This window comes from Protomyctophum parallelum (assembly GCF_964188405.1).
Source record: "Protomyctophum parallelum genome assembly, chromosome: 1".
Taxonomy (NCBI): Eukaryota; Metazoa; Chordata; class Actinopteri; order Myctophiformes; family Myctophidae; genus Protomyctophum; species Protomyctophum parallelum.
Genome location: NC_139697.1, coordinates 70,715,460 through 70,742,241, shown reverse-complemented (window position 1 = coordinate 70,742,241; position 26,782 = coordinate 70,715,460). Strand labels below are relative to the sequence as shown.

The following is a 26,782-nucleotide window of genomic DNA, read 5'->3' as shown; positions in this document are numbered from 1 at the left end:
AGAAACAAGTTGTCGAAGCGGTGAAAACAGGTTGTGTTCCGTGTTCCCAGTGGATTGATACTTTTTCTGGGGAGAATAGTTCCTGCATTCACGCCCCCGCCCCGGTTCTCATCGAAGCCATTCATGCGGAGTTGCGGACTACTGCCCAGTCCAGAACGGCGCTGTCCGTCGCTGAATGTGGACTAAACAGTGCACACACACACACGGCTGATGAATTAGCAGATATAGATCGATAGATGGAAAAACAATTAAACAATATAGTTCCAACCGGTGTCGGAGTTTTCCCCCAAAGTGGCCAAACATTTGCCGAGAAGAGGGGAGGAGACGCCCGCTCTCAGCCGGTCGTCGTATGTGTGTGTGTGTGTGTGTGTGTGTGTGTGATATTGAGCGCCCGACACGGGGACACGTGTGTGTGTGTGTGTGTGTGTGTGTGTGTGTGTGTGTGTGTGTGTGTGTGTGTGTGTGTGTGTGCGCGCGAGAGAGAGATCAATAATTTATATTATATCAGTTGTATGATATCGATATGCATGCGCGCGGACATCCCTGATCCGACCTGTCATGTGCCGGTCGTCATGTGTGTGTGTGTGTGTGTGTGTGTGTGTGTGTGTGTGTGTGTGTGTCGGTCGGTAGCTATGTTGATTGTTGAAACATGGGCACCGTGAATCATACCTTTATTTATGCAATATGTTGCACGTGTTTTGTGATTGGTTTGCTGCGTTCTGAATCGATAAACCAATGGCATATAGATTAGATTTATTTGAGGGAATCATTTCAATTGGTTTATTGCGTTCATGTAGGCCTATCGATGAACCTCATAGCAAAAGTTGAAAGACAGTAGATAGCCTATGTTTATAGATAGATAAAACACAATCCCCCCGTGTGTGTGTGTGTGTGTGTGTATGTGTGTGTGTGTGTGTGTGTGTGCGCGAGAGAGATCAATATAATATTATAATTATAATATTATAATAATAATCAGTTGAATGATATGCATGCGGACATCCATGATCCTCCGACTGTAAATGATAATGTGAAAAATCTAATTCATTATACATCATTTGGAAGTCCCTGACATGAGAAAAACTGGATTAAACTGATATGAACTAAATTATATGATACTGACATGATACTGACATGATACTGGCCATGATACTGACATGATACTGACATGATACTGACCATGATACTGACATGATACTGACATGATACTGTCATGATACTGACATGATACTGACCATGATACTGACATGATACTGACATGATACTGACATGATACTGACCATGATACTGACATGATACTGACATGATACTGACCATGATACTGACCATGATACTGACCATGATACTGACATGATACTGACATGATACTGGCCATGATACTGACATGATACTGGCCATGATACTGACATGATACTGACATGATACTGGCCATGATACTGACCATGATACTGTCATGATACTGTCATGATACTGACCATGATACTGACATGATACTGACATGATACTGACATGATACTGACCATGATACTGACATGATACTGACATGATACTGACCATGATACTGACATGATACTGACATGATACTGTCATGATACTGACATGATACTGACCATGATACTGACATGATACTGACATGATACTGACATGATACTGACATGATACTGACATGATACTGACCATGATACTGACATGATACTGACCATGATACTGACCATGATACTGACCATGATACTGACATGATACTGACATGATACTGACATGATACTGGCCATGATACTGACATGATACTGACCATGATACTGACATGATACTGACATGATACTGGCCATGATACTGACCATGATACTGTCATGATACTGACATGATACTGACCATGATACTGACATGATACTGACATGATACTGACATGATACTGACCATGATACTGACATGATACTGACATGATACTGACCATGATACTGACCATGATACTGACATGATACTGACATGATACTGGCCATGATACTGACATGATACTGACCATGATACTGACATGATAAAAAAAATATATATATATATATATATATATAAATAATAATATTTATATTAATATAAATAATAATAAAAAAATAAAAATAAAAAAATAAATAATAATAAATAAATAAAATTATAAATAAATAAATAAATCATTGTGCCAACTAGTAGGCTAGGCATACTTTAATTTAATTAATTAATAACTTTCACAACTATTTATTTATTTATTATTTTATTTATTTATTATTTTATTTATTTACTTATTTTTATTTTCAGTATCATGTCAGTATCATGGCCAGTATCATGTCAGTATCATGGTCAGTATCATGGCCAGTATCATGTCAGTATCATGGTCAGTATCATGTCAGTATCATGGTCAGTATCATGTCAGTATCATGGTCAGTATCATGGTCAGTATCATGTCAGTATCATGGTCAGTATCATGTCAGTATCATGGTCAGTATCATGTCAGTGTCATGGTCAGTATCATATCATTTAGTTCATATCAGTTTAATCCAGTTTTTCTCATGTCAGGGACTTCCAAATGATGTATAATTAATTAGATTTTTCACATTATCATTTACAGTCGGAGGATCATGGATGTCCGCATGCATATCATTCAACTGATATAATATTATATTGATCTCTCTCGCGCACACACACACACACACCCACACACACACACACACACACACGGGGGGGGATTGTGTTTTATCTATCTATAAACATAGGCTATCTACTGTCTTTCAACTTTTGCTATGAGGTTCATCGATAGGCCTACATGAACGCAATAAACCAATTGCGCATCTGCTTAAACTGCCTGTTTTCTCTCAGCTCAAGCCAGCTTGAGTGACAGGTACCTTCCTTGTACACGCCCACTTTCTAAAAAAAAAGCAGCTTTGAAATGAGTTCAGCTTTGCTTTCATTTCCAGCTTTGGCCGGTCGGAACGGGGCTTTAGGGCAGTACTATAGTAAGTCCAAGCAGCGACAAACATTGAATACACCTAAGTGCAGGTACTATACCTTGATCATGAGACGCTCTGACATGCAACCCCCCGCACAGACAGACAAACAATGTCAGCTACACGCCAGCCGCTACCGGCTCCTATTAATCAGCCTGACGCGGATGTGGGCGTTGCGTTGCTAGGGGCAACCCGTAAAGCTCAACCCACTACACATGCACCTTTTGGTACCACTGCACCTCAAAGATACCCATGTATCGGTCTAAATAAGTCCACACCGATAACACCAGACGGAGCTCAACTAACCATGTGCAACCCAGATTCGGCACAAACAAGGGACTAAATTATTTTCGCTCCTATGCCACCAAAATGTGGTACGTCCTACCAACAGTCTTTACGACATGCAAATCCCTTGACTCCTTCAAAACCGCTCTCAAAGGGCACCTACGGCCGCATTTCAAAACTGGCTCGTAAAACCTGAATCCCCCACCCACCCTTTTCCCCCCTCACCTCTTTATTTACCTCCTCTATGATGATTTCTTGTTTTTTTGCTATAGAGTATATCGTCTCTAATTGTTATGATGAATTGAACATGGTGGGCCCTATTGTAAACAAGTGTAATGCTTTATGGTGTTTGATTCATTGAAATATTTTGTTATTATGTATGTACACGTACATATAAAACCACTGACGTGTAACTTCAGTTAATGCTATACATTTCCCAAAACTGGTCTTGGTTGCCGCCTGTAAAGCAATAAAACACCAGTCGAGTGTTCCAGTATATTTATTATAGTAAAGTCTACAAAACAGTTTGCAGAATTACAGTAGGCCTACTACATTTCAAGCACAAACTCAATACAAAGACTGTTAACTGAGTGGACGACCCAATTAAGCATTACACTTGTTTACAAGAGGGTCCACCTTGTTCAATTCATCAAAACATATAGAGACGTACAAATAGACACTTCTATATAGTCAAAGAACAGAACAGGAATTCATCATAAAGGAGGTAAAAAGGGAAAAGAAACATAGGCCTACAGTGAGGGGAAAGGGGTGGGTGGGTGTCGTCCACAGTTAACAGTTTTGTTTTGAGTTGTGCTTGAAATGTACTGTAATTCTCCAACCTGTTAATAAATGAATCAATAAACTCGGCATTCGTTTTCACGCCATTCTGTTTTAACGCCAGCAGGTGGCGCTCATAATCCAGCCGTGGTGCTGCGTCTGCAACTGCACAGAGCAGAGGGAAGAGAGTCTCGTCCGTAGCCTCGACAGGTCTTCATGTCCCAGTCGGTTAAAGTGGGAGTAGGTGATCTAGGATAGGCTGGGAGTTTTGGTATTTGGGAACGGAGGAGCAGCGAGAGGCAGGCAGGCAGGAACAAAACCAAACCACCGACCCACTGAATGTGGGACAGGAAATCTGACGAGGACGGTAGACCTGTACGACGACGCAGACAGTCACACAGACACACAAAACATCGGTCAGTGGTTGTTGTTGCATTGATCAGAAGTCACGAATGACAAAGCCACGTTGGTGTGTGTAAACTTTCTTCTCCGTCGGGTTTGATCTCTTTGCAAAACAAACCCAGCCAGCCAGCGGCAGTGGGACTTTTCTTTGAGTGTTTTCGTTTCTGACCCGCGGAGGAGAGGCACAGAAGAGAAGAGGAGGGCATCATGCCACGGAGGACCGTGCAAGATGTCACTGTGCAGGACGTCCAGAAGCGCAGGAATCCCAACAAACACTACGTAAGTCAACAGTAACTACTATAGTTACACACAACACGTCGCAACTGATTTATAACATAACTTCGTCGTCAAGGCGGTGTCGCGCGCCGAAAGTAGCCCGAACCGATCTACAAAACCCCAAACAACAAGGCGTCGCAACGTTGTGAGCTTGCAGATCATCTGTCCATTTTCGGCATTATTCTTCTGTATGAAATCAAGTATTCTGGCGATAGAAACTGTATAATTTCACCACCCGAGACACTACGGATATCATGTGTGGTTGTGTTTTTACCCATAGAACTTGTTACTGTTTGTGTTCCTTTTTTTTCCTGTGCTGCTGACCCGTCGGGTAAAAACAAAGGGAGTATCAAATTACAGCCTTCCAATACAGCTGTAAAATATCCATTCACACTTGTTTAGTACAGTAACGTTACAGTAACGTTACCATGCGTGCCTCAATTGCCTTTTTGTTTTATGTTGATAGAAGATGCATATTTCCAGGATTTTAACTTCACTTTTAAGTAGGCGAACCATGGTTTTCTGTTAAAATGTTCAATCAATCCAGTCATTAGTTAGACCTTGTGGTCTTATGGTTATACAACATGTGAGTTAGGACAAAGGCCAGAACCATCCCCATGTGACAGTTTCTGTCTGAGGTCATTTATGTAGTGTGTGTACACAAAACCTGGGAGACGTATTTGCACAGGGAATAGCTTGCCGTTTTATTTTTCAGACAGCACGTGGCATGTACCAAAAACCACAGCAGGCAGGGACAGCATATAATATTCAATTTAATTCGATTTCAGACGCATGCAGGGGAGATACATACAACACAATAAAAACAACACAGAATCATAATAATAATCAAGGAACCCCATAACTCTCAGAGTTAGCCTATACCTCTAACTAAGGGTGTAACACAGCTGTAACACAGGTTCTAAAGTGCTTCTGACTGGTTGGAAAAGGCACACTGGTTAGTATGGGGGGGGGGGCACAGCACAAGGCCCAGTATGGAGTGCCAGATGATATTGCTGCAATCGCTCCATTAGAGGGGTGGCGGTGGCTCAGAGGTAGAGTGGCTGGATGGTAACCGCAAGGTTGCCAGTTTGAACCCGGGCTCCCCCAATCTATGTAAAGCACCTTGGATAAAGGCGCTATATAAATGCACCATTTACCACCACAATGTCTTTGACATAATCTCTGACACCTCAGGGCTTCTGTTGCGAATTAGTACCTTCATTGCAGCAGGAGAGGAAAGGAACAAGAGATAAAGTAGAATGTGGCTCTAGGCCGATGGAGGGGTGTTTTTCCCACCCAATTACAACAGCCCCTCCCTGTTGGATACAGTATGCAGGGCTTGTGAGGGATTCAAGAATAGCCACGCAACTGAAAAACAAAAGAGGGCTATTCATCCTTGGCGAATGGTAAAACAGTAGGAGGAAAGTGTGGGTGATTTTGCCTGCGAAACTCAGATGGAAGTTGATTTTAAGCAGCAAACATGACATCATTTTGGTGTAGGAAGCAGCGAGGGCCGCTGCCAAAGGCATAGCAGGTGTAAGAGTTGGCTTTCATTGCCTTCGCAATCTGTGAAGTTCCATGCATGGCGTCTGTCCTTCCTCACACCCGTGTGTGAAAATGATGACGGGGTGGATGTACTGGTCAACAGACCTCAATGCTGTGAGTGTTGGTTGAACGACAGAGGGTTCTAGAGGTCTCACCATGTCTCCTCCATCTGTCCCCGTGTAACCACCAGTAAACACGGTTCCGTCCACGTTGGACTCTATCCCTACGGTCCTCTCTCCACCGTACAATCCATAGGGAAGTGTCCTTTTAACTATTCAAGCATAAAATGTACCTGTAAAGGTAGATTTTCCCAGAGTCTGTCTGGATTACACTGTGCACTTGCATACACAAATGCGGGCTGACCTTAAAACCTCTCAACACTTTACCTAGAGCCTTTGTAACCATGGAACAAATAATAAATCTTTGTTTTTCTCAACAATGACCTAATTTACATGCACCGAAGGGAGGTTCTTTTCATAAGTCCTTTTGGGCTTCTAACTTGTATTCTTTTTTTCTCCCTCCTGTAATTAACATTTTTATGTGCTAACAAACAAACAAACAAAAGAAACCCTGGAGTTGCTCAGAACAAGCACCCAGGAGTTGCCTAGTACAATCCTCTGAGGATTTAGACTTTTTTTTGGATAGATAATACTCAGAACTCAGTTTGTACAAGGACTTTGTTTTGTCACTTAGTGTAGCAATTGAAGCCAAACAATTCCTAATAATGCTTAATAATAATGCTTAATAATCATTATACACTAACTTTGGTAGTAACTAGACAAGACAATACAAATCACACCTGTGTAAAGTATCATCGTAAATCATCCAATAAAAAATGAATATATAATATATAATGATTTAATTTGTCAACTTATGCTATTGCTGAATTAAAACAGTTGTGTGTTTAATGTTTGTGTTGACACAAAAAGCTGATTTGATTTTGACACATGACGTAAATTCTCCTTCTCCTTCTGTGCTCAGCCAATCAAATCATCACAAATGTCATTCCGGCCAATCACTTTTCTGCCTTCAATTTTCTGCCCTCACTTTTACATTTTTATCCTTAATATGTACTTTCCTCAGCCAATAAAATCATCGCTATGGGGTGATCAGCCAATCAAATCATCGTGTTGTGTTCACACAAACAGACAAAGCTGGGCATAAGAGGGGCTTGCGCCCCTCAATAGGTATTGTATACGATTTATATATATGCGATACGTTGTGAGCTATAGTAGATCGGCTATTTTCAGCATCCAACACTATTATATGACGGAGCATGAATTGGGCGCTAGCCTACAGTGGATGAGGCAGAGAGAGAGAGAGAGAGAGAGAGAGAGACGGACAGCAAGAGAGAGAGGCCAGAGAAGGTCTGGGATCCAGGCCAACAGAAGCATTCATCCAGACACAGCTACTCACCAGGGAGTTTCCGATCACCTCCCTGCCTCTCCTCATCTCCTCCTTTAGGGGGAAAAGTGCCAAGTGTTTGTTGGACTTGAAGCCTGGCCAACAGGCTGTGATGATTAGGCGAGATGACGACAGTATCATAGATGCCTGCTTATTGACACCTTAATTAAAGTCTTTGATCCGTAGCCGATGTGGAGGAGGGACTGGTGGACAATCATACATTAGCCTACAGTATATACACGTACATACATATAAAACCACTGACGTGTAACTTCAGTTAATGCTATACATTTCCCAAAGCTGGTCTTGGTTGCCCCCTGTAAAGCAATAAAACACGTGCAGACCAGTCAAGTGTTCCAGTATATTGAAGTGACCAGGTATTATAATTTTCTACGATGCAAGTAAGTAAGTAATAATAGTAGATACGCTTTAGTCCTATAACCAGTGCTCTCAGGTGAGCAGGGAGGGAGTTACAGTTTTACAGTCCATGGTACGTACCGTAGGTTGGTCTTGGAGGTTTTGAGGAGGTTAGTGTTTGAAGAGTGGAGGTTGCGAGTCAAGGGTTGTGGGGAGACTTAATTCCTTAAGGTAGGAAGGAAGTTGCCGTGGATGTGCTGTTAACAGGGATATCTTGTAGTCGGTCCGGGAAGAGACGGGAAGCCAGTAGCAAGCAAGTAGACGTAGCAAGCAAGGGCCTCGTCGACGAGGCCCTTCTACCTTCTACTGGCTGAAGCGCGTTGGACTTCTCTTTACCTGCTTTTGGTTGCGTCGGTCCTGGAAGAGACGGAAATATATTATTATTATGGGATGCACGATAATTATACTTATGAATTAAGTTTTATACTTCATCCTACTACTTTTCGGACATTGTTGGTGTATTTTAGTTTCAGTTTTGTTTTAATGTATTTGTTTTCAAATTTCGATAATGGTGTTTTGTATTTGCATCTTTATACCAATATAAGCATTAACCACGTAAGCGTTATTTTAAACTTCAGTACATCATGCATTGTGAGCTTGTTGACACATTTTACATTGTTTATTTTTAGCTTTTGACATATTGAGTGACATGCGTAAAATATTGATAAAATATTATTTGATTATTTATGAAATGATCAATTAGGATTTAAAAAATAATAATAATTGATTAAATCAATTGTAATTGAATTAATCAGACAATAATATAACAGTTGCGTCATCCCTATATTATTGTTTCTAAAGAAGTGATGAAAATGTGCTGCCTTGGCATGGTGATTTCCTGTGTTATGTGAAGTGATGACATAGGCCTACATGTTGTTGGAGTGGGAAGTGAAATCATAGACATCCCTGTGGTATTCCTGGAAGCAGATGACTTGATGATGATAATGCAGATGACTGTCTGTGATGACATTGACAACCACCTGATTGTGTCAGAAACGCACTCTCCTTCTGCGTGCGGTTCCCATGCCACGGCCAATCCGAGTCACGCCACTGTCAATTAAGAGTGACCAGTGAGTCATGGCTGAGGTCCCCGGGGGCTTAGGTTAGCGGATTCTTGCAGAAAATGCTAACATCCATTTTGTGTCTCTTATCTGTGTTTCAGGTTTACATCATCAAAGTGTGCTGGAGCGATGGCAGCACAGAGATCATTTTCAGACGCTACAGCAAGTTTTTTGACTTGCAGGTGAGTGCTGTTGTTTTTTGTGTGTGCGTGTGTGTGTGTGTGTGTGCAGGATTTTAGTGGGAGTTTACAGAATCTATCGGCAAAGACACAGAACAGATAGCACCGTCTGTAACAGCTCAACATCTGAAGTAAACTCAGAGGCCCAGAGCTTGTGACCAAGCAATCCCTCCACGTTCCACCCACAGATAATTATAGCGTGTGCCGAGCGGAGCCGGCAAATGCCCCGACAGAGTTAATAGAAAACAGTAATGAATGTCTCTCTCTCTCCGATGACCACAGAAATGTCTGAATCAAGCTTCAACGTCAGACTGGTCACTCGTTGCACAAGGAGGAAATTTCATCAGAGTCCTAGTACCACTTCCTGCCCTCCCCCCTCTCTAGGCAAAAGTCGCTTCATATTACCCCTGAGAACAACCTCTTTCTGAGAGTGTAAACTCAATTTAGGGGTAGCTCGCTGCCCACTCTAATTGGATCACTTTGATCAATTTGCTGCTTTTAATTGATCGGGATAACTGAATAGTCTGTGCCAGAGTAATGCAATACAGCACGTTGGTTACAGTATAATATTGATGTGTCCAGGATTTGCAAGGCTGTGAATTCAGTGTCAACACAAGAGACAAACTTTCTATTCCAACGCTTATTCCATTCCATTAATTTAAAACGGGAAAAGCTGCCAAGTAGTGTGCTAGAGATTAGCCCCTGCCGTTTTGAGACTTAGCACCTCTCTGTCATTGCAGTCTGCACCCCATAAAGTGTAGTTAACGTATGGATATGGTTGAAATTGTTGATATTAGAGATAACATAATTGAATATTGTCAGATTGTTAAATGGAACGTGATACTGTGTCACGGCCAGCACAGAAACATACTTAAAAGGGAGTTGATAAAAGGAAACATTCTAATGGAATAGATTGTTTTAATGTTTCACCTTTGACATTTGGGCGTTTCTCTTTTTCCTTGGCATTGATCTCAGTTGCCTAACCGTAACCCCCTATAAAAGACGACAAAGGCGCATTTATGGTCTTTTTCGAATAATGGTCTTTTATAAAAACTCTTTCAATAACAGGTTATCGCAATTCATCATAACATCAACATAAGGGCGACTTTATGGTGCATCAACGATTGTTAATGGCCACTGGCCAGCCCAAGCCTAGGATTGTGTATGGATGATGGAGCTCTGTGCTCCTCTTCATCAGAAGGAGTTGAACTTGCGGTTTGGTAGAGTCCGTTTCTCTGTACTAAAAACTGCACCACGTGGAAGTGTGTCATTATCAACAAAGACACCACAGTGGTGAAAAGATGCAGTGACCTCATGGAGAAGCTATCAGCCCAGTGGCATTTTGAAACACATTCAGCTGCTTCCTGCTAGGCTAGCGGGTGGGCTCTCAAACGGCGAGGGAGACGACGATAAGACCAGTTCGACTGAATACAGGCCGATCTCTTATCTGCTGTTATCTTCTGTTATCTTTTTGTTAGGTTTGGCATTACGGTATGAGGCCGCCATATGGCTGTTGTATTGCTGACTGGGAGAGAGCTTCTTTGGGGGATGTTGTAAACATGGTGTCACCATTATGTTTCATGCTATGTTGTAAGATTGGTGACCTCATCATGTTATTTCTTTTTTCATTTTCTATTGATTTGAGGCAAGCTCTTGTGATCCAAAGGTCTGTTCCTTAATTGGAATATTAAGTACTTGACCTTTCAATATCATAATCAAAAACCTGACCAGAATAGTAAGAACAGCACTTTCAAAAACATAGCTACAAGTTCTTTGTAAACAAACAAGCACGTAATTCATGAGGAGATGCAGCTTACTCGGTTTGCACTTGAAATCAACGGACTGTCTGAGTACCGGTAGTTGATTCTAGCGTGCAGCTTTTACATGTTCCGTCGGATAACTCACGCATAGATTGAAACAAATAATGTATTTACTATTTATATAATGTAAATACATGTGTGAATATTCTTTTTAATTTTGCCGTTCAGGCTCTGCTACATTTTTCTTCCTGCTTAGCACATTTAGACAACCATTAACCATTAAGAGCAGGGAGATAAACATACAATAATAATAAACCCCCCCCCCCCCCCCATGGGGGAACAGAACTATTAGCAGAGCCCACTGGTGATGCTGGGGTACCACCAGTGGGGTTTATTCATTTTTTATAAGTGGGTTTACAGTTGGAGCAAACGGGCGCATAGCTACAGTTCAGGGACACTGACCACAGGAGGAACAGTGGTGTGTTAAATTAACCTGCCAAATTGGTCAGCTAATTGCCACACGACACATTCGTACAGTCACCCACATAGACGTAGTAATGTGCATGTGTGAAACCTCTTGAGTGTATCTGCCTGAACTAGCTCGTATAGGCCACGCCAAGACAATATAAACAGAAATAGTAAATATACATTATAGGGTAAGGCTATAGAACACATCCGAACATGTTTGACTGTACATCTAAGATGATCCTTTTAAAACTTCTCAATGGAACTTTCAAGGCCAATTTTAGTCTGGACTGCAGGTCGTTCCACGACCAGGGGCCAAAGAAAGCGAGACATTTTTTACACCCATCAGATTTGAATGCTGGTACTACACACCGTAGCCAGGCATTTGATCTGAGGTTTAGACCATTTCTAACCAAATTGAATTTAGAGGAAATGTAAGGAGGCAGATCACCAAGAATGGCCTTATGAATGAAAATATACCAATGATGCAGCCTGCGAGATGTTAGTATACAATATACTAACTAACCTTACTTCAACAGGGTAAAATAGCTAACCAACTAAACTGAAAGGAAACGGCAAGATACGAAAGGAATACTTTCTGGTAATAGTGTGTTTAAGAAGTGATTAGAGAGAACACTCAGTTTTTAAGGCTGTTTCTTCCGTAAAGTTGTTCCAGAGCCTTGGAGCCCTGACAGCAAGAGTTTGGTTAGTGATATCTGAATCACCCAGCCTCGCACTAACTCCCAGCCCACCACATGTATATCCTCCTTCTCTGGTGTCCTTTTCCTCTCATCTTTTTGACGCACACCTCTCTCTCTCATTCTCTCACGCACATCCTCTCTTTATCATTGTATCATGTCATCTTCCAATATGCTTCTCCCTATGACAGAAATGTATGAAAGACTGGCTGCGAATTAAATCAAGTGAAGCACTCTGTCACTGCTCACACCTAAACCAGAGCCAGACGGATACATCGGTCTGGCTGATATATCAGCCATCATTTAACTTGTTTGACAACATCGGTATGTGCAATTATACAGCTGACTTGTCCAGAGTTCAAAAAGTGCAAAGAATAGATCTACACACTGACAACACAACACATTGTTACTGTACATGTTGTGAGATTGTAGAGCTAGTTGAAAAACAGCAGAGCTTGTTGAAAAACCATAAACAATCATATCCAAGTATTTCAAATTGCATTATGTTATGCTTTAGCTATTTAAAAATAGCAGATCTACAAGCTCATAGCGCGCCATTGAGTGCCGCGCTACGAGCTTGTAGGTCTGCTATTTTTGAAAAATCGAAGAACGACTGACATAGAAACATAGCTTTTTCAGAAAACTGTCAGGATGTAGAAGACATTTTTAGAATCTGATCTCAGGTCAGAATGGGTTAATTGATAGTGAACAGTAGAGATGGACAGGAAACGGGGAGAGAGAGATGGGGAGAGACATGCAGTAAAGATCGCCAGGATCGGGACTCGTCAGGTTGCATTAGAGCCTAAGTGCCCGGACTGCTGGCCTAGTGGTCCAGGTACATGGGCTCTAATGCAATCCTATGTAGAACTTTGTTTGTGACAAATGTCACAAATCTTTAATCTGTGGGTTTAGTATGTCTCCAAAATCGGGATCGGCATCAGACCCAAAACTCTGGTATCGGTCGGGCTCTAACCTAAACAACTTCAGATCAGGACAGGAAATCTTACAGCATTCATCATGTCCTGTCCAGGTGGTCGACCGGGGTAAACATCAGACTACAATGGATTCTTGGTCCATCACTGGCCACAGACTGGAGCTGATTCATTTAGAAGGCATCATTCTATAGTCAGAAGCCCTCCCACCACCCCCTTCTCTCTCTCTTTCTTCTCACACAACTATTTTTCACGCTGTGTGTACTTCACTTCCAACTGGGCGAGGCAAAGACCAAACCCTAGACCAGGTATTTCAATTGAGCAGCTAAGCTGTGCTCGACAGTCAGCAAGGCAACACAAGATGAAGACGGTGTCATTAGGTAACCATAGCCCTGATGCCAACTCGCATTCCTTACGACTTTTAGAAGCAGTGGTTTTGTCATAATAGCTAGACGGGTGACGCCTCCCCTTCCTCCTTGGATTAAAGTGTTTACTTGTTGATGAAGGTGATGAAAAACAATGCCATAGCATTAACACCACCACATCAAATACATAAATACTTGTGAACTGGACCTGTATTTGGATGCGTTTACTTCTCTCTAATTATTGATATGCGTTTGTCTTGCATTACACATGCCCTGAGAGTCAATGCTACAAGTTAATAAAACTGTTAACCTCAAGAGACCTCTTCTGGCATGGAAAGGCGCAGGAACAACATCCCACTGTCTACCAGTGACATGCTATCAACGTAAATGTCCTGTATTAAAAATGTTTCTTGCGTAAAAGTACAAAAGTATTGGCATAAAAATACTAAGCTTTTTCAAAATTTGTAAAATAAATAAATAAATTTAAAGAAAGTACAGTAATAGTCAATTAAATGTAGTGGAGTGAAAAGTACAATATCTGCCTCTGAGATGTAGTGGAGAATAAGTATATTGAAAAATGGAAATACTCAAGTAAAGTAAAAAAAGTATTTCAAATGTGTACTCACTAAAGTACAGTACTTGAGTAAATGTACTTTAGTTAATTAGTTTCCACCACTGCTGTCTAGCCTACATTATGTATGCAACTATGCATGCAGCCATGAAAACATGCAGAAACGTTGTGCAAGTCTTTCTGAGAACTAATCAGCAAACTGGAAAAGAAGAAACGATAAATCAATTAACGTTTTTAATCATATCGTAAATCATCATGAAATGTTGTCTGTGTTTTGTCATCACGGCTAACCCAGCATCCGAATTCTAGGGAAAACCTTCCCAGAAAATGGCAGATCTACAAGCTTGGAGCTTGTGGATCGGATATTTTCAGCGAAGATATTTAAAGTAGCACTAACATTTAAAAAATAAAGTCACTAGCCCTCGAGGGTCTACTCTCCGGTCAGCAAAGTGCAGTTAAGTGGTTAAAATGTCTTGCTAGTTAAGCAGTGGCCTGCTTAATGAAAAAGATGGAACCTGCGGAAAGTTTGCACTGGGGTCATTCTAGTGGCTTTTTAATTTCATTTCCATGCCACCAAGCACTGTTTCCATGCTGTACACGTGTCTCTGCACACCAGCTCAGCCTTAGCTTCTCCCATATGAATCTGACATTAAATACAAATATGTTTTCTTATTGGATATATTACTTACAATGAGATTACTGACATTACTGAGATTACTTACATTTTGTGTCTGTGTGGAATTGATTCATTTTGAGAAATGTCGTTATGTACATGTACCGGGGTGTGTGTGTGTGTGTGTGTGTGTGTGTGTGTGTGTGTACGTGCTTCTCAATATACTGTAAATGAAATCACACCCGTGTGAAGTGATCATATCATCATACATCATTAATTCGATCAAATCATCGCTATGGTTCATACAAACACAAAGCTGGGCACAGGAGGGAATAGCGCCCTAATAAACAATAGAATAATCACTAGCCCTAGACCTAGTTGTGAATGCAGACCTTGGAGTACTGTGTAACGTTATATAAAATCCAAATATATTGCTGCAGTGCTTTGCCCCCCAGAATCAAACAGCTGTCACATATTTTCCATGTGCAGTAATGCAGTAACAAAGCTTCATAAAAGACGGGGCGTATATGCTGTACAATTCCTTGCTGCGAGAACAGGGGGGGCTGCCTGTTGTGAGTGCTTTGCAGTGAAAAATGTGCCCATTTGGCGCTAGTGCACAACAAGCTATATGCATTCGTGCAGTAAGCCTCATCTACATCAGTGCATTTGGTCTGGGAACAATTTCTTATAACATGTGCTCTCACTTAGAAACACACTGAAAGGAAGATATATATATATATATACTTTGATACAGCAGATAATAAATTAATGTTGTGAATATGAGCCGTTTGTGGGTTTGAGTGATGGACTTGCTTCTGGAACACCTCCGAAACTAATGTGATAGTCTGAAAGAATCTTTCGTTTAGGAAATTGCAGCAGGAAACTGCTAGCAAAGATTGCTGTAATACAAGCCATTTCAATCTTGTATCTTTTAGTTTATAACCGTTGGGATTGGAAGTGGTTCCAGGCATCAACTCTTTCACAAAAACCTTCACAATGCCAAACTTGAAATGGGAGATCTTTTCTTTGCCACTTGAAAGCCTTCTTTTATTTCTAGTACTTTTCTTCTATTTTCTCTATTTATTCTTGAACTATTCTGCTCTAAGCCAGTGTTAATTTTGACAGCAAATTCTGATTTAGTCTATTTAGTCATCTGAAATTGTCTTAGTCCGTGTGTGTGTGTGTGTGGGGCGGGGGGAAGTTCCAGACCCACATGAATGCATCCAGGGTGCCGAAAACGGTTAAGAAATGACAGAGTTACCGTGTGGGGGTCCCTCTACTGTACCCTCTACTGTACTGTACTGTCACTGTACTGGCCCACAGGAACGCACCCAGGGTGCCGGCTCGATTCCGGCGAGCCGCTCTGCGTCCGAAACGGTTGAGAAATGACAGTTGCCGTGTGGGGGTCCCTCTACTGTACCCTCTACTGTACTGTCACTGTACTGTACTGACACCCGGAAATCATCATATATACAGTTAATATGTGCGTGTGTGTTTGTGTGTGTGTTAGGTTGCTCACAGGTGGTGAAAAACAGCCATGCTGTTTTCGTGCTCATACCCAGACACCCACCCACCCACACGCGGCTCCGTAAGGGAGTGGTTGCACCACTCAAAAAACGTTGTCTTTTAGTCATAGTCTTCATATCAAAAACCTTAATCTTAGTCAACAAAATGCAAAGATCATTTAGAGCCTAACTTACTGTCAGTCATTAACTAGACTACCGGTACGCCTTGATGTACCCCTTGATTTCTCCCCTTTTCTCCCCCTTGAAATAATGAGCAGTTTGGACAGGAGGCCTCCTAGCTGAGCTAGGAGGAAGGCAGACAGGGCAGTCAGGAAACGCATGTCTAAACCCCAGTCTCCTCTTGGCATGTTGACACAACCCAACAGAGGCTGCATGTTAGCCTGATGATATGCTTAGCTACTCCCTTTATCTACACTAGCGTTTCTAAATGTTTTAATGGCAATTGGACCCCTTTTGATATAACACAAAATATGTAATCCCCTGGACCGCAATCTACACAAAGATATCTTCACCAAAAATAGCTGATCTACAAGCTCACAATGTGTCGCAATGCATTGAGCTTGCAGATTGGCTATTTTGGGCTGCTGTTCCCTCCAGAATATGCCAATATGGATGCTGGGGTGGTCAAATCGGGTTAACAGTTTATTTTATGTTATTTCCTTAATGAATAATGATCACAAACCCAGTGCGGAGATTCCATAGGTAATCTGCACCCGTGGTGGAGGCCAACGTCCGCGTTGGCCTAAGACCCTAAGTTATGTTAGCATAATTGCAAACCACAAAATAATATGAAGCAAGCAACCAAAACAGCTGTATTTTGGCTCATCTCCCAACAACATGAGTGTTCGGAAACCCAATGGGTCCTGTCATCATGGTCAATGAATGTGAGAAAAAAAGAAAAGCACAAGTCATATGTTAGAACCCGACTCAGATTTAGCGCCTCTGGCAAATGTTCATCCTCGATGTTAATGCAGTTAACGCAACTGGGGGGAAAAAAACCGATGAGAGAGCTAGCTTTCATGCTGATCATCATACTAGTAGTGCATTCACTACTAGTCTACACTAATTTTCGTGCATCTTAAAGTTGTCATGCAGTGGTATTGTGCACAAAATGTATTAGGGGCTATAAATGAGAAAAATAAGTTGCGCATCAGCAATGGTTTTCTGTGGAGTGCTAAACCCAAATCCAGTATACATCAAAAAGTAGGAATTCAACAAAAAAAAGAAAAAATCCAAAAAGGTAGCACATTCAATCATTTAAATAGATGGCGGACAGTACTCACATTTACATATTGTATTGGCACACACCAAAAAGGAAAGTGTTCCGTTCCTTTTTGGTGTGTGCCAATAAAGAAATGGAAATAGTACTTTGTCCGCCATTCTTAAATCTTTTGGATGTGGTACCTTTTTGGATTTTTTTAATTCCTACTTTTTAATGTATTAGGGGCGTAACAGTTAATCTAACCAATGTAATCGATTAGTAATTGATCCCTATTTTTGGGGGCATGGCATTATAGGCAAATCATTTTAGAAATGTTCAAAACAGTTTTAGTTTGTAGATCAGCTATTTTATTGCACAAACCCGTAGTGCGACAGAGTATAAAATAGGGTATAAGTGGCCAATTGATTCATTTATATGTAACACATTAAATATTAAAACAAATGCGTTTCTCCATAATAAAAAATAAAAGTAATCAATAGAATAATTGCTAAGAAATTAATCACTAGTTGCAGCCCTACACTACACTGTATTAAATGTGGAGCTCTATCAGAATGCACAGTATATTTCAGGCTACCACCGGGATTGCAAAGGGACCCATTGTGCCCGGGCATTGCACGCTTTCATTCATAAGAGTCCGGTGCCCCTCGGGATCGTCTATTTTTTCTTAATGCCTTTTGTGGATGTCTGGTTGATGTGATCACAGAGGATATGGGCTAGACAAATAATAGCCTCCCGGAAAATGACATTAGTCTTTGACCCCGTAAGAATTTGTCAAGCGAAATGACAGCATTGTAAAGGCTAACACTATTACTGTATGTGCTTTTGCGGGTAGTAATGGACTGGCTATGGCTAGTTCTCAACAATGGCTAGTTCCCTTCCGCTTCCTGTGACACTGCTCAGATATACCACCAAACACACCTGGGGCTAGTACACAATGATTGACAGCTAGCTATGTTTCTGGAGGCTGCTTTGCTAAATTGTTATTTTCATATCACGTAAGTCGTATGTATGCACTAGACAAAAATATGTATTTACCATATTATAATACTAATCGAATGATAATGATATAAGTGTACAGTATGGTATCATAATGCAAATTTATTTTATCACACTTTCTCACAGGATATCTACTGATTTAAGTACTTCTTTGACAAAATAGGGACACTTTCACATACTAAAGACCCTTTAAGTTAGAATAGATATGTTGAAATATACAACACAAAAACTGTTATCACACGAGTTCCACACTAATGGATGAACATGTGTGCTCCGCATGCGTCTGTGTAGTGCAAATATATTCCTAATAGCTTGCATTAACTTCCAGCTGAACAGCACCAGGCCAGCAGGGAGGACGTCCTTGCCAAACATACTTGAGAAGGTCTTCTAATCTGTAGGCGAGGCGTTCATGTGAAGCTAGAGCTACTGCTCTGCCCAGACTGACATCCCATCCTGCCTGTAAAGCATGCATATTTAATGTTGTGTATACATGATGTAATTGTACAGCTTGACACAAGGGAGATGTCGGTACTCCACCCAGATATACCTCTTTACTTTACTCCATCCTGATACAGTACATACTACATATCGACTTCATCCAGATACATCCCAATGGGTCTTTCTTCAAACCTTCCAGATACAGTGTCTTTACTTCATCCAGTCGATACAGTGTTTTTACTCCATCAAGATACAGGGTATTTACTAGGGATGCACGATATAATCGGTAGCATAATTGGCCATATCGGCCATAAAAATGCCAATATCGGTATCGGAATGGTCTCAAAATAATAGATTATTTAATCGGTTTTCACCAGCAAAAAATAAATAAAGTTAATTAAAAAAAAATGCATCAATATAAATCAAAGGTTTCTAGTACCTCTAGTCTAGAACAAAAGCCAAATCAAATGATATTTATTGATTGGAATATATTTATTACTTTATTAACAGGCTTTGGGCCAAGCCCTAGGCCTAGGGCCTAGGGCCTATCGGCAGATATGACCCTGCAAATAATCGATATCGGTCATAATTTCATAATCGTGCACCTCTAGTATTTACTCCTTCCAGATACAGTCAGTGGTGGAAAAGGTACTCAATTATTTTTTTCCCTTTTTTTTTAAGATATTTTTTTGCGGCTTACGCCTTTTATTGGTTTTTGAAGGGACAGACAGTAGGCTGACAGGAAACGGAAGAGAGATGGGGGGATGACATGCAGTAAAGGCCGTGTCGGGCTCGGGAGTCGAACCCGCGGCACACTGCGACTGGATCACCAGTCGGGTGCCCAGACGGTTACGCCACCGCCTGGGCGGTACTCAATGTTTGAGGGGCGCTAGCCCCTCCTATGTCCAGCATTGAGAGTCTGTGTAAACACGAACATTGTGTAAACACAAACATTGAAGACATAAGTGTGTGAACACAAACATTGATGACAAAAGTCAGGACGCAAATTGTGATTGGCTGGAATGAGATGATGTATGATGCGTCTTGATGAGTATAGGCCTAGTACTTAAGTAAATTTACTTAGTTACTTTCCACCACTGGATACAGTACATATTTACTCCAACCAGATGCCTTTGCTCGTTAGAGTGTCAGTGATTACAGAGCACTCAGGGTTCGGAGTAGAGATGGTTAGACGAGGGCGTGTCTCACTCACTGTACGGTCTTCCTCTGTGCTTCTCTCTTCTGTAGTCTCTCCATTGTTCTCTCCTTTGATACGTTTCTGTACAACAAAGACTAGACATCGCCAAGGTTTCCAAATCCATCAGCCAACAACAACCTAAAACATTTAAACGATTTAAAGCAGTCATCAGTTTTATGAACAATAAATAAAATACATTGTTCTAGCTCTCTTAAATCAAATGTGTGTCTCTAAAATGTGTGTCTCTAAAACAAGGCAGCTGTCTATTCTATAGTACACACCGATGGCATGTGGATTCAAGGTGATTCTTTTCTTCGTTTCTTGTGCCATATCTCTTCCTTTCTTCACTTGCTAGACTGGGAGAGGTGTCCTATAATAATTGTCCTCTCTCTGCTTTTACCAGTGCTGTGACAGGCAAAAAGATGATTCTGGGCTTTTTCTTAATCTTCTGGAGGTTTTTATTGCATTTTATCTGCGTCGTTGAGCCGAGAGTTGAGCTGAGAGAGTTCATCGTGAGGAATAGTGTTTCAGACAGACCCTGATGTACAAGGGCGTTATTTTATAAATGAGGCCCCTGACCTCATTTAGCCCTTATCGGTATTGGTCAGATCTCTACTGGACGCTTTAGCATGATGTACTTCACATTGTTCTGAATGGCACTGTTCAGAACAATACCACTGACACTTTATCACAGGTCCTGTGAGATGGAGTGTAGATATATAGATTCATAGTACATTTAGATTATAAATGGAGTCATATTAACTGCATTTTATGGCCTGCTTTGTGATATACCGATTTTCTATATGGCCTCATATTGGCTGTTGATTAAATGCACATGTTGAATTCCCCTTTCTAAGAAAGTATATAAAACGATCAAACAGATCATGTAGGGGATTTGAAAATTTGTGTCGATAGTCTTGCGTTGCCACTTGCCAGACTGTTGCCTCTCACAATTTTCACATGCTTCCATCATACAGTCTGGAGCAACGGAAGCTCTATCATGAGTAAAATATAAAGCGGAAGTGGAGCCTCCTCCCCACTTCCATTTCGTCTTTACAGTCGTGCAAATTTCTCCTAATATAAATAGAAATCACCTAAGCACATATAGCTTGTTGCTTAGTAGAAAAGGAAATAAAATAATAAAACGTAAAGATATTTAAAAATATATTTTCGTGAACGAAAATAGCAGCTTCCCTAATCGGATTTTGGGAGGTGTAGTTCCAGACTCTATATAGCATTCAGAGATTGTGGAATAGTTGTCTGGCTATGCAAGAATAATGTGTTGAGAATGAGAACATAAACAAAGCAAATAAAAAGACACAGTTTCCCGTTCAGTGGGTCAAAAAACGCTCCCGTTGTATGCCTGGCATGTCGAGGCCTTCACCTGGCTCTCAATCACTGCTGATTGATTGTAGCGAGGCCTTCACCTGGCTACAATCACTGCTGCCATGACCACTGGTAGAACTGGGCATGACATCCCTTATAAGTGTGCTTCAGTTACCTCTCTGAAGATGGTAATAACTTTCACTCCCATCTCGTTCTCGTGTGGCCATTAGCGCTGGTGTTTGTCAATTGGACTTTATTTGCAGTGAGGCTCATTTGCATAGAAATGGCCAAATCGTGTGCCAAATTGTGTTCATATTACCTCTTCTAAATACATGGAAATAGCACTGAGACGCTATTTCCTTGGCAGTGCAGAGTGCAGTTAGGGGTGCACTTCCCTCTTGGTGGATGCTTTGAGAATTAAACAGTATTGTCTCATTTGCACGGGTTTAGCGACTACAACAGCTGCACAATACCTTTGCGAATTCACCCCTGAGAGTATTGAAATTACAGGTTCATATCCATGATCGTGGTTAAATTACTGTAGCACTCAGGGCTTTGCCGTGTACAAAAAGAAAAAGAGAGGAGTCAAGGAGAAAGTATTGCATGCTCAAGGCCACAGCATTACAAGACTGCAAAAAATGTTGCTTGTAGACTAATTCCACATTACCGCTAAAGTCAAGAGATGTGCAGATCTCTTACCAGTCTTATTCTTGAATGTCTGTCATGTTTCAGCCTCAGAGTAATTTCTATGGCATTCCGCCTGCCTCCTTCCCAGGCAAAAATGGTTATCCACAATGTTGGAGTGGCACTAGCACTATCCAGAATTGGTAAAAAAAAAATATATATATATATATATTACATCTGGCTAATACTGTCAAGTAAGTTGTCATTCACTGATATGACTACATTTACATTGCAGTACTTCTTAATGTTCTGGCACTAGTGGCAAACCCCGCACAGCTGGCACCGAAGGCATCAAAGAATATTATTACAAATAAATAAAAAATACTATTTGGAACAGGCCTGTTCCTTTACTGTGAACACTCTTCTTGTCCTTACATCATATAGTACCACACCTCTGCACTTTCTTTGCTGGTTTTGGCAGCATTCTCAAGTAGACTCTTTTTTAAACTGTTATTGTTTCTTTGAGGTTTGCCCAAAGGGTATTTTCAGAGAGATTATAAGCGCTTTACATCTCATTGGGTGCAGCAGTAATTCCGCTGACTGTGGAAACTGTAGTTATACAAAAAATAACACTCAGCAGGACTACAACGAAGGTGTGTCTAATACATTTCATTCATGTAATGAGTTAGCCTTTATATCACTACTAGAAAACCCTACACACTGACCAGCCAGCTGGAGTTTCCTTCAGACAGTTGATGCTTCACAGAGAACACACACACACACACACACACACACACACACACACACACACACACACACACACACACACACACACACACACACACACACACACACACACACACACACACACACACACACACACACACACACACACACACACACACACACACACACACACACACACACACACACACACACACACACACACAAAATGAGCTAGGAAAATCCCCATCTTGCCCTATGCCATTATTCCTGGTCAACGTTGCTCTCAATGCTCTGTGCCCTTATTCCTGGTTATAAAAGCTGCCTTTGACTAAATGTTACATTCCTGAACATTTTGAACATTGAAGGGAATGGCAAACATTCCTGGTTTATCAGGAAGATAGGCTGTTAATTTGTTTTGACCCTGCAGAGACAGGAACCAATGTTACAGATTTACATTAAACGGAACACAGCCGGAGAACACTCTTTTCACACCTTCATGGCACCGTTTAAGACTACCTGGACCTTTTGGCTTAACTAGGGTCTCACACTGGCACAGTCCAAAGTGTGCTAACCCCAGCTAATGTCCAGAGCTGGCTCACCTTGGCTTAAGGAAAACTGTGGGTATCCCAAGTGTTTATCTACTTCTACTGTATACTTCTACTGCAAGTTTATCAATACTTCTTATACACTATGTATATATAGTATATACACTTCAACAAATAGTGGATAGCAGATACACAAGCTCACATCTCATCGCAATGTTCTAATAATCAGAACCATAAAATGGTAGGTCTGAGTTATATTAAAGAACTAAAATAAATATGTACCGAGTGCGTCTGTAAATATTTATACTGTAGCTGTATTGCAGATCAAAAGTAAAACACAAAACTGTTGCTTTTGAAATTAAATTGCAATATGTTTCCGATTCCATGCTGTTACCATAGGCGGGATCGTGAGGCTAGTGCCAGTGAAATGCGCGACATAAGCAAAGAAGAAGTAGTAGTGTAGCCTCACTCTAGGGTCTAGGCTGTGTACCAACGCGCGGTGGATTCATTTTCCTAGCGTGAGCACGGATTACTGTTTTATAAGCTCCCAAACATGGTACTTTGTCCCATTTTGAGTAGAACAAAATAAATAACCCCCTGCACGTGCACGTGTACCGCTGATTATCATGTAGGCCGTTTCTACAATGGGAGGCCTGTGGAGGCTAGCAACGGAAGCGAGAATAAGGTGCCAATATATATATATTTTTTTATCAAATCTCGTATTTCTTGTGGATGGCACAGATGGTAATAATAGCTTTCCTTGAGATATCTCGTGGATGGCTTGGATTGGGTTAAACTTGATGATCAAACAAAATAATTCAATTGAACAATCAATAGATTTCAAAATATAAATGAAAATGTTCAAATCGATTTTGATGTCTCCAATGAGTAAAGTATCAAAAAAGTTATGCCAAATGTACTGTAGATCTTCTGTTTTCCAAAGTTAGAAAATAAAATGGGGGGGAAAATATATATTCCTCACCCAACCTTCAAGTCAGGAGGCCACAGCAGGTTCCCTTTTGTCCAAAAGCTCTGAATGGATTCAGAGATAAACCCTCAGAAATGTTACTTAGAAGAATCTCTTTGACAAACCATCACCAAACACTCTTTTGATACCTAAAATGGAACCCCTGGCGACCTCACGTCCTGTTTTTTTATTTTTATATAGTTGTTCCTGGTACCTCACGACCTGTTTTTGAGGTGCGCCACCCCCTCCTATACACAGGTTTAATGTTTGTTTTGTAAACGCCATTGACAATGAAGGGAAAATCTATGTCATAATATGCCTCATTAAGTCATATTGTCTCTATATTGTTAATGGCGTTTAATGTTTGTTTTACGTCACCATTGCATCACCTAATCAACATGAGTTAGACTTTAATATATTAGCACCCCTCACTTCACACGGGTATGATTTTATTGTCTCCACCAGGCCGAAGGCATGTGGGGAGAGTATGTTTTGCACTCCGTCCGTCCGTGTGTCCGTCCGTCCGTCCGTCCGTCCGTCCGTGTGTCCGTGAGCAGCTAATCCCGGCCACCGTTAAGCGGTCGATGCCAAATTTTGCACACACACTCCCTGGATGCCAACGATGAACCTCTGCCCCAAACTTTCCAGAACGGCCTGTTATAGCGCCACCAGGAGGCCGCTTTGTGCAAAACCACTTTTTGCACAGTACACCTACAGATTTTGTCCAAACATCACGCAAATTGGTACACAGTCTCTCTAGAGCCATTCAACGAAACCGGTCTTTCAGATTTCTCACACTCCATCCTGATTGGTTAAGATTGGCTTCCAAAGTTCACAGGAGTGCTCAGTTCCAAACAAAATGCTGCAAATCATGAACACATTGCGTGATTTCCGTGAAATTGTGCACCCACATTCCCACTAGGCCGAGGACGAAATGCCACATGAACAATTTCAACTCAGACTCAAGGTGGCGCTATAACTGGCCGAAAAGTGTTTTTACCTCTAACTGCACGGATCTGTGGATAACTTTGTATGCCAACTCCCTAGAGGCCAAGGAAAAACCTTTGCCTGGAATTTTCACATCTGCTCTTTATAGCGCCACCAGGAGGCCGACATATGTAAAACACATTTTCTATTATTACTCTTTCAGATTTTATCCAAATTTCACGCGAATCGGTATACACTATCTCCATAGTCATGTGATCAACACGGAGCGCCACCATTTCCCATCTTCCATCCTGATTGGCTAAGATTGGCTTCCAAAGCTCACACGATTCGTCCATTTCGAAAAAAGGCCACAAATCACAAACAGTGTGCAATTTCCGTTAAATTATACACGCACATTTTCACTAGGCCGAGGACGACATGCCACAATTCTTTCCTCAAAATCAGCCTCACGGTGGCGCTATAACAGGCCAATTCCTGTTTTTAGCTATAACTGCATCGATCTGTATACAACTTATGTATGCACACATGGAAAAACATTGTACCTGCATCCCTCCAACACGAACCTCCGGCCCAAATCTTCCTCAACAGCCTGTTATAGCGCCACCATGAGGCCACAACCTGACCTGCCCTGGTGGAGACCTGTGCCGATTGGCACTTTGTCTAGTTATAGCTGTTCCTGGTACCTCACTTCCTGGAATTATTGCTAACATCCAGATACTTTTTCCCCACAGTGAACCTTGTCAACAGAAAATGAATGACCCTATTCAACTACACAAAACAGTTTCTTTTCAGGTACAGGCTTTAGTTTAGATATACTATTGGTCCGACTGTCATTAGACCGACAACCTACCTCAAACCCTAACCTAACCCTAACCGCAAGCACGGGAGCAGCGCATGTCTGACCGTTGTTTCCGCATGTCGGTCCGTTGGTGTGTCTAATCTGCGTGTGTATCTCGTTTCTCCATACATTTAGAGGTTACATTTTATATATAGGGAATACAATATATTGGTTAAAATGTGGTTGAATAGGCCTACCGGTATAAATATTCAACCATATTTTAACCTATATATAATATATAGGTTTTATATATATACAAGAAAAAAAGCAGCTGTAATAGCCTGCTCAGCTGGACTGAGTGACAGAATGCATGATGCAATGTTTCTACTGAGAAGAGGAAGGGGCTTCACACTCTACACTTGAGTTCATTGGTCCATACATCCAGGGGTCATTTCATTGGTCCATACATCCAGGTGTCATTTCATTGGTCCATACATCCAGGTGTCATTTCATTTGTCCATACATCCAGGTGTCATTTCATTGGTCCATACATGTCATCCAGGTGTCATTTCATTGGTCCATCCATACATCCAGGTGTCATTTCATGGGCCCTGGATGTGCACAGCTGGAGCCTGGGACACACACAAAAGCATGCATACATGCACGCATGCATGCACGCACGCACGCACGCACGCACACACACACAGGACCAAGACAATGGAAAATAATCTTTATGATCAGAGTGAGTGGCTGAGAATGTTCCAAA

The 26,782-nt window shown here is 41.3% G+C and overlaps 1 protein-coding gene across 3 annotated transcripts in view; it reads left to right on the top strand.

The window, feature by feature from the left end:
- The first annotated feature begins 4,266 nt into the window (after positions 1 to 4,266).
- sh3pxd2b (SH3 and PX domains 2B) overlaps positions 4,267 to 26,782 on the top strand; it is a 71,354-nt gene continuing 48,838 nt past the window's right edge. For all 3 annotated transcript variants that reach the window (XM_083777515.1, XM_083777516.1, XM_083777514.1), the window contains exons 1-2: positions 4,267 to 4,715; positions 9,241 to 9,321. In XM_083777515.1, coding sequence (XP_083633641.1) covers positions 4,644 to 4,715; positions 9,241 to 9,321 — 153 coding nt within the window. In that variant the 5' untranslated portion in view covers positions 4,267 to 4,643. The remainder of the gene's footprint in view (positions 4,716 to 9,240; positions 9,322 to 26,782) is intronic.